The following is an 8,931-nucleotide window of genomic DNA, read 5'->3' as shown; positions in this document are numbered from 1 at the left end:
TGGATGGATGTAGGGATTAGCTGCCCGCCACATGGTTTAATGCACTGTTCTATGTCAAAATGATGTGTGCACAAGTACTCCAGCGAGATCCTTCAAGGCATGAAATTGCAGGGAGTACTGATCTGGACATACCAATCATAGAAACGTCTACAAATAACAAATTATTTTATTAACCGGGTACTTTCATTCCTTTGGACATATTATTTAACTAACAGAAATATGATATTACACTCATGTTGGGATTTACTTGTACTCAGGAATAAAAGAATGGAGGACTACCTGTACTCATGTTGATGGAGCGCGTGCATGCAAGGATTGCTCCATCTCGTTTTAAGGCACAGTAGTCCGCCATTCTTTTATTTCTGAGTACAAGTAAATCCCAACAAGTAAATCCCAACATGAGTGTAATATCATATTTCTGTTAGTTAAATAATATGTCCAAAGGAACGAAAGTACCTGGTTAATAATTTTCCGCATAATATATGTAGACATTTCTATGATTGCTATGTCCACATCAAGTACACGCAAATACCGTAATATCATTGGTTTTCTCGCTCGTTGTTTATATTACGTCCTCTACTGCCAAGTTGCCAGTCACTTCTTCTTATATCAGTAAAAAAACAAAAACACATGTTGTTTGAGTGAATTAAGGGTGTTGGTATTATCTCACAAAAATAAACAAAATGATAAAACGCTTACGACAAAATAACGACAAACACTTACTCACAAATTGCCTAAATTTGCACTGTTAGATTATCTATGGTGTCCTCTGTTCAAGCAACACTTGGAGATTAATCGTCCCCAGCATAACTCTCACTCACACACACAGAGGGAACAGTAAAAAGAGAGTCTGGAAAAATCAGGCAGCTAACAAATAGCAAAACTGCATACATCTCGCGTCCAACAAGAGGCGGCAACGTGCTCAACACGACACTACCCGGACGAGGTGTACATGCACTACGTCTGGCTGGCATAATACATGCAATCTCTTTCTGAATGATGTGAACATGAATACATCTAGAACCCTTTACGGTTGTGACATAAGACTCGTCACAACTAGGTTAACTATTATGTTGCATTTTACAGTAGAATATGAACACGTAGACCGTGTCTAGCAGCCGCTGCCTGTCTCGAGATCCCTACACAGAGACACGAGTGGGTAGCAGCTATAGGTTTCCTGCCAAGACAATCTACCTTCCAAGCTCATATTTACAGCACTCACATGTGGCAAGTCACTTCCATTCTGTTTGACACTACTGCAAACATAGCAAAAATGTTGTTGATGTCTTGGTGCCATAGTAGTAGAAAAGTTTCTAAAGGACAGCAATATTTTGGTTCGTTCCAACACTTAAAGACTACTAATCCGTTCTTAAATATAAGCTGTATTAGTTTTTTAAAAGTCAAACTTGTCCGTATTTGACTAAGTTTATAGAAAAAAAAGGTACGTATCATTATCTACGATGCTAAATTTATATCATTTGTTTCATCATGAAATGAATTTTCAGATTTTATTAATTTTGTATTTTAGATGTTCATGTCCTATTTTATAGTCTTGGTCAAAAATACATATGTTTGACTTTCACAAAAATTGATGCGCCTTATATTCTGCAACATATGTATGTCACTGTAACAGCCCTTGCAACACTTATATTATTTCTTCTCTCTCCTGTGACTAAGAGTATTGTCAATAGTTCACGTGTTACTTTGTTCGTATAATTATCTATCTCACCAACCGGTAACTCACCAACTACTCAGAATGATTGTATCTAGGTTTGTCTAATAGAAGATGAGAGAAAATGTGAATGTGCACTCTATTTATACCTCAGAGCTTGTGCAAGATTCATATGTAAATGTAAATGTGTAGTATATTCAACCTTGATTTCTTTCTTCATTTCTTTGTGCGCCACATCATTACATGTTCTATGTGATAATATGTTACCAACAATCGTCATACAACCATTAAGATGGTCTAAACGTCTCACATAATGAAAAGCACTGCCAACTTATCTGTCTTTCCAATATCGCCACCAGCATCAATGGAGTAAAATGGTACTGACTCTATTGATTCTGAATGGTCCTAGTCTTCCATTAAATATCCATTTTATAAATGGTTTGTGTTATAGTAAAATATGGAGTGACGATAGGTTGTTCAGCCAAAAAAAACTGAAAGGGCTGGGAAGAAAATAAGTCCAGTGAAATACATGTTCACATAGTGGCATAAAAACTTCTAGAGACAAGCAACTGTTTTTCTTCATTGCCACTACTAACTGCGTATCTTTTGTATTAGAAACATAAAACGGTTTAGTAGATTTCGTAGTTCGTCTGCGACAAAATGATGAATGTTTCCTCGAAGTAGTACACTCCTTTCATTAGGATAATCTTTAACTTGACTAAGAAAAATATGAATGTTTCTTTGAAGTAGTTCTCTCGTGGAAGGATGTTCTTTTGACCGTTCTTTAATTGCATCCATGCGACTTCACTCAACAGAAGTCATAGGACTCTTAGTCTTCCTAAGACTAATTCCATGCGACAAAGGCAAGAACGCGAGAGTGGGTTCTGAATTTGGTGCCAACAAACAAGTACATTGCGGTGATTTTCTTGTTCCTTGCATATATACACCTAGCAACTTTCTAGTATCAACACATTGCTCACGCTCCTATAACTTTTGATAGAGCGAGTGTAGAGTATGGTGCAACTTTTTTTTCATCAAACATGTGTGTCTAATTAGCAGTACAAGGTAGTCTCCCGATAAATAAATAATTTTTATGATAATAGGAGGATGACTCTTGGATCCATCTCACCAATGAAATCCATGAGGCAGCAAAGTTATGGTTTACATCGCAAAGGTTCTCCGAACAAACACCTAAAGCATTAGAACAATGTCTAAAGGCTGAAAAGGAGAAAGAAAGAATCTTTAGGGATATCAGTGAGATTTGTGCAAAGGGGCAGCCCGGTGCATGTAGCTCCCGCTTGCGCAGGGTCGGGGAAGGGTCCGACCACTTTGGGTCTATAGTACGCAGCATTTTCCTACATTTCTGTAAGAGGCTGTTTCCAGGACTTGAACCCGTGACCTCATGGTCACAAGGCAGCAGCTTTACCACTGCGCCAAGTCCTAGAAAAATTAGTCTTGTTTGTTAAATCTCGCCTTCACAACGACCCGTCATATAAAGGATTTATGTAGGCCCAATAAATATTTTCCACTTGTATCCATTGGATTATAGCACTTGAAAAAATAGTGCGCTATAGTATGCTGAGAATTGTCTAGCTAAATAAGTCAGTATGCAGTGACTCACTAATAGCACGTTATAGCGCGATATATCAGACAATAACATATTTTAAGGCCCATGCTATTTTTTTGTAGCTCACTGTTTTCTCTCCTTGGCTTTAGCAAAACTGTTATAGTTAAGTTGCACCCGTTTCTTCCCGCAAAAAAAATTTAAAAAAGTTGCACCCGTTTCATTCTGCCCACCAACTTCTCTGTCGGATCGATTAATAGTACAGTAGTACAGACTATCCAACTTTAACCTAACTAACTGATGTACTCCAAGAAATTTATAGCTGCCCGGCTGCCTACCAGACAAAGACATGTGTGAATTGTAGTAAATGCTCGGCAGATGGATGATGATGATATGGCCGAAGTTTCGCTTTAAGTTCCCAGCCCCTCACAAACTCACACCATCATCAGTATCAGCGTGCCGTGGACAATTCCATCCCTATGGTCACCTTGCCCGTTGCCGCTGCCAGCCTTATCACGATGGTGTGGCTCGGAGCGGAGGAGCTGGCCAGCCGACTCTCTGAGCTCAACCCAGAGCACCTGTTTTTGGCCTGTTTCTTCCCGGCCACAGCGGCCATCGTCTACCTCATGCTGCGTCCACGCGCGGTGTATCTCGTCGACTACGCCGGCTTCCGTACCCCGTCTAATTGCCGGGTACCCTTCGCCACATTTCTGGAGCATGGCAGACAACTGCCTGAGTTCAACGAGCGCAGCATCCGGTTCATGACGCGGTTGCTGGAGCGCTCAGGTCTCGGGAACGAGACTTGCCTGCCCCCGACGCACCACTACATCGGGACGCACAAATATTGCACCGTCGATGCCGCCCGCGCCGAGTTCGAGCTCGTGGCTTTCTCAGCCATCGATGACCTGCTCGCCAAGACCGGCATCGCCCCGGACGCCATCGACATAGTCATCGTCAACTGCAGCTTGTTCTGTCCCACTCCGTCTTTGGTCGACATAATCATAAACAAGTACAAGCTGCGGAGCGACGTCCGCAGCATGCACCTCTCCGGCATGGGATGTAGCGCGGGGATGATCTCCGTGGGGCTCGCCCGGAACCTCCTGCAGGTTGCTCCCCGGGGCGCGCACGCGCTGGTCGTCTCTACAGAGACCGTCACGCCGAACTACTACTTCGGGACCGAGCGCGCAATGCTCCTGCCTAACTGCCTGTTCCGCATAGGCGGAGCGGCCGCGCTGCTGTCGACATCGTCGGCAAAGGCCCGGTTCCGCCTAAAGCATGTGGTGCGGACGCTCACCGGCGCCGACGACAGTTCGTTCCGGTGTGTGTTCCAGGAGGAGGACGGAGAGGGCTACCGCGGGATCAACCTCAACAAGGATCTGATGAACATCGCCGGCAACTCGCTCAAAGCCAACATCACCGCAATGGGGCCACTCGTCCTGCCGACCAGGGAGCAGCTCATGTTCGCCTTCTCCTTCATCGCACGGAAGGTGATCGGCAAGAGAGTGAAGCCGTACATCCCCGACTTCCGCACCGCGTTTGAGCACTTCTGCATCCATGCCGGTGGCCGCGCGGTCATTGACGAGCTGCAGAAGAGCCTTAGCCTTTCCGACGAGCAGGTGGAGGCATCACGCATGACACTGCACCGGTTTGGAAACACGTCGAGCAGCTCGCTGTGGTACGAGCTGGCCTACATAGAGGCCAAGGGCCGCATGCGCAAGGGCGACCGCGTGTGGATGATCGGCTTCGGATCTGGATTCAAGTGCAACAGTGCGGCGTGGGAGTGCATTGAGCCTGCGCGTAACGCCCATGGGCCGTGGGCAACGTCCATCCACAGATATCCGCTGGATGTTCCTGACGTTCTGAAGCATTAATTGCTGGCTATGAGAGCGAATACAATAAGCTTATATAAGCGGGCCACAAGAGATAAAATACGAGTATTATATTTCTGCTGACATAGAAGAAAAAGAAAAGATAAGAGAAGAGGAGCCGGCTACAGAATAAAAGCCAGCTGCAACACGTACTCCTAAGCACCATGTGAGAGTGAGACATGGGCCATGCATTAATAAACTAGCATATCTTAACATCTACTCCTTCGGTCCCTAGTGTCAAAAAATGTCATATATTACAGGACGGAGGGAGTAACTATTATATGTGCCGACTATAACCTTGGCTATAGATAACATGTCATCATATAGCCATCAGCTGGGTTGTACTAACTATGCTCCGAGTGTGCATGTTTAATAAGGGGCTATAAGAACAGAAGTTGCTAAATGAAGTTTGAGCTCAATGGACCCCTTAATTTTAAGAAAAAATAAATAAATAATTTAGGTTGTAAAAAAATCTGAAGAAAACTACACACATACTTATAGATGTATATACTACACTCCCTTGATTTCATAATAAGTGTCATTGTTTTAGTTAAATCCTGTCCGCTAAGCTTCACGTTGACATACATTTATGTGCGAGCTATACAAAAATAACAAAATCATGTACAAACTTATGTCCAAACTCTAAGTACCAATCATACGGGGACATATTTGCATCAACTCCGAATTTCACTAGACCTTCAGTTTTCCTAGTAATTCATTCAATTTATATGTAGTTTCTACACACCAATTTTGCAACCATAGTAGGTTTTCCATACAAAAATACCGCATAAGATGAAAAGAAATTGACACATAAATTCAAAACTAAGATATCAACAAGGGCCTCCCTCCCGTCGGGCTGCAGGACCCAGGGGGAGAATATCTAGTGCTCCCACCCCTAGGGTGCTCCGGTGCTCCAAACTTGGTAGCACATTTTTAAATGTTCGAACAATTCTTGAAAAAAATTTAGCACATTCACACAACATTAATGTATGTTGTCACAAAATTTGAAATCAAAATTCAAAACATAGGTCAAGAAACATAAATGACAAATACGACAGTAAATAGTACATAACATAAGTTGGGCTTTAGATTTGGCCCATTATAACATTGATGTCAATTTTGTCATTTTTGTATCTCGAGCAATGTTTGAAATTATGATTTGAAATATTGTGACAACATACATTGATGTTGTGTGAATGTTCTAGATTTAAGAAAAAATACAAACATTTTAAAACGTGTGAAGCTCTGATAGCACCCAAGGATGAGAGCACCGATACATTCCGAGTACCCAAGGTACGCCCTTGTGCCAAGTGCGCAGCTTGCAGCCGTTCCGTAGCTAGTCTTCTCTGATGTGATGTGCCGCTGCTTCCTTCCTTTCGCAGGCTAGACTACTCAAGCTGCATGGGAAGGGGGAGGAGGCAGACTCACATCCCCATTCAAATCAAAATCAAAACCAAGAGGAGGGGAAGATGGACTCGCAGCGCACACCTGCGTGTTCAGGCCGCTTCGGTAAGCATTGGTTGTGTGGTGTTGCTTGTGGTCAAAGATAGCAGCAACATGGAACATACGTACATACATAGGTCACATCACTGCTTTTGAGTCGAAGCAGAGCAGTTTGTGAGAGCATCTTCAGCCGTTGCGCCCCTCGGGAGGCATTTTTTCAGCCTCCTGGGGTTGGCCCGGCGATATTTGTGACATGAGGATCAGATTTTCCCCAGCCATCAGCTCTACCCGCCAGCTCCCGCCGCAGCTCCTCCTCCCCGTCGCTCCCGCCCGGCGATATTTGTGACATGAGGATCAGATTTTCTCTCATGAGCATAATGAGACCTAAACACAAACATCATGTATGGTTCTTACCGGATGATATTTTCCGGAGCCCGAAGCTGTCTAAACCCTTGTCTTGTGTGTTGATCCGCCTCGCGTCTCTCGATTTCGACCAATCCCTTCAAGCTATCGCATAGATTTTTTTATTTTTGAGGAAGATTGGACAGTGAGGGCACCCCCTCACTGACTTTGTATTACGTCATCACACCCAAAGTTTTACAAGGGAAGAGTTTACATGTCTGAAGAGAGAGAGGGATTCCTATACATCAAGGGTATAAGAGAGGTACAAGCGTTGCCAAATAAAACACTATGCAGCGGGTTTAGCTCGAGCTAACCACGTGCTCAATAAACGGCCAGAGGGCCTCTTTCACTCGGTATTTCATCATTCCAAAATCATCTTGGAATCTCAGCTGCCATCCCCTCCGCGTAGGGACAATCCCTCTGAAGTTTTTGTTATTACGCTCTTTCCAGATGCTCCAGGCCGCCACGATGAAAATTTCCATGAACATGGGCCAGGACCAGACGCCCCTGACCGCATGCAGCAGCTGTAACCTGTTGCCACTCGCTGGCCACGTGACCCCCAACTCCCCCCAGCACATTCTGCTAAACTCACGTTTGAAGAAAAGGTGCTCAATCGTTTCCTCTAGCTGGTTGGAGCATAGCAAACATGTATAGTCATCGTTTTGGAGTTTCATACCTTTTCTTCTCAGTAGATTGCGTGTGTTTAGCCTGTCTGCCAACAACAACCATGAGAAAACCTTCCATTTATTGGTGCACTTCGATTTCCATATCCACTCGAAGGCTTTGTCAGCCACTTCATCTCGGAAACAGTGGGTGTAGTATTTACTGGACTGGAAGCCCTCGGAGCCCCAAACACATTTCCAGACATCCGTGGCATCTGTCAACTCCACGTCGGCCAAACTGTTTTGAAGATCCTGAAGTTCACCCCTGGCTTGGATGGATAGAGGGAGATTGAAGTTTTGGCCAAGGGTAGACGCAATTAGCAGATCATGCACAGGCACGTCCTCATATATGGCAAACGAGTAAATCCGGGGGTGGCTGTCCGAAAGGATATTACTGCGCCACATATCTTTCTAAAAAAGGACTGTGGCACCATCACCCACATCCACCGTACTGATCCCCCGATAGATCGATGTTAGCTGCAGGATGTCACGCCACCAGAAGGAGCCACAAGGGTCATTTGCATGCGGTATCGACCCCGCATAATACGCCGACCAGATCAACTTGACCCAAGGCAAGTCCATACGATTGTAGAATTTGTGCAACATTTTAAGGAGCAGGCCTTGATTTTGGATCTTGAGGTCAATCACTCCTAGTCCTCCCTTGTTCTTCGGGCGGCAAACCAGCTCCCATGCAGCCAGCAAGACGGCTTTTGTACCATCGTCCGAGCTCTTGGCCCATAGGCAGTATCTCCGTAGCTTGTCAAGATGATCAAGAACTTTTGGTGGGATTTTCATGGAGCACATGGCGTATATCATAAGAGAAGTTATCACCGAATTCACCAATGTGAGCTTTGAGCCGAGATCCAACAGGTTGGCTGCCGAGGAGAGTTTACGTTCTACCGATGTAACGAGGGGCATGAGGTCAGTGACGGTTGGTCGTGTAGTGCCCATAGGCAGCCCGAGGTATGTGAATGGCATGGCCCCAATCGTGCAACCGAACACCCGAGAAAGCCTCGAGGTCGTTTCCGCCGAAGCATTTGCAGTGATCAATGTTGACTTCTGAAATTTAATGCGCAACCCCACCGATGCCGCATAGTCCTGGAGGATACTGTTGATCGTTTCCGCTTGAGAGAGGTCCGCAGGCATCACGAGGATTGTATCATCAGCGTATTGGATCACGGGGTAGTCGTTATCAGGCACTGGAATGGGGAGTTGAAGGGTTCCGGCCCGATAAGCGTCATTAATGGCAGCTTGCAGGAGATCCGCCGCTAAGACAAAGATGAGCGGGGAGAGTGGATCACCTTGGCGCACACCTCGCAG

The 8,931-nt window shown here is 44.9% G+C and overlaps 1 protein-coding gene across 1 annotated transcript; it reads left to right on the top strand.

The window, feature by feature from the left end:
- The first annotated feature begins 3,681 nt into the window (after positions 1-3,681).
- Positions 3,682-5,507, top strand: LOC119287172 (3-ketoacyl-CoA synthase 6-like). The gene has a single exon (XM_037566694.1). The coding sequence runs from the start codon at positions 3,716-3,718 to the stop codon at positions 5,105-5,107; it is 1,392 nt and encodes a 463-aa protein (XP_037422591.1). The 5' UTR covers positions 3,682-3,715; the 3' UTR covers positions 5,108-5,507.
- The last annotated feature ends 3,424 nt before the right edge of the window (positions 5,508-8,931 follow it).

The sequence above is a fragment of the Triticum dicoccoides genome, chromosome 4A (assembly GCF_002162155.2).
Source record: "Triticum dicoccoides isolate Atlit2015 ecotype Zavitan chromosome 4A, WEW_v2.0, whole genome shotgun sequence".
NCBI lineage: Eukaryota > Viridiplantae > Streptophyta > Magnoliopsida > Poales > Poaceae > Triticum > Triticum dicoccoides.
The sequence above is the reverse complement of the archived record's forward strand: the minus strand, read 5'-3'. Positions and strand labels throughout refer to the sequence as shown.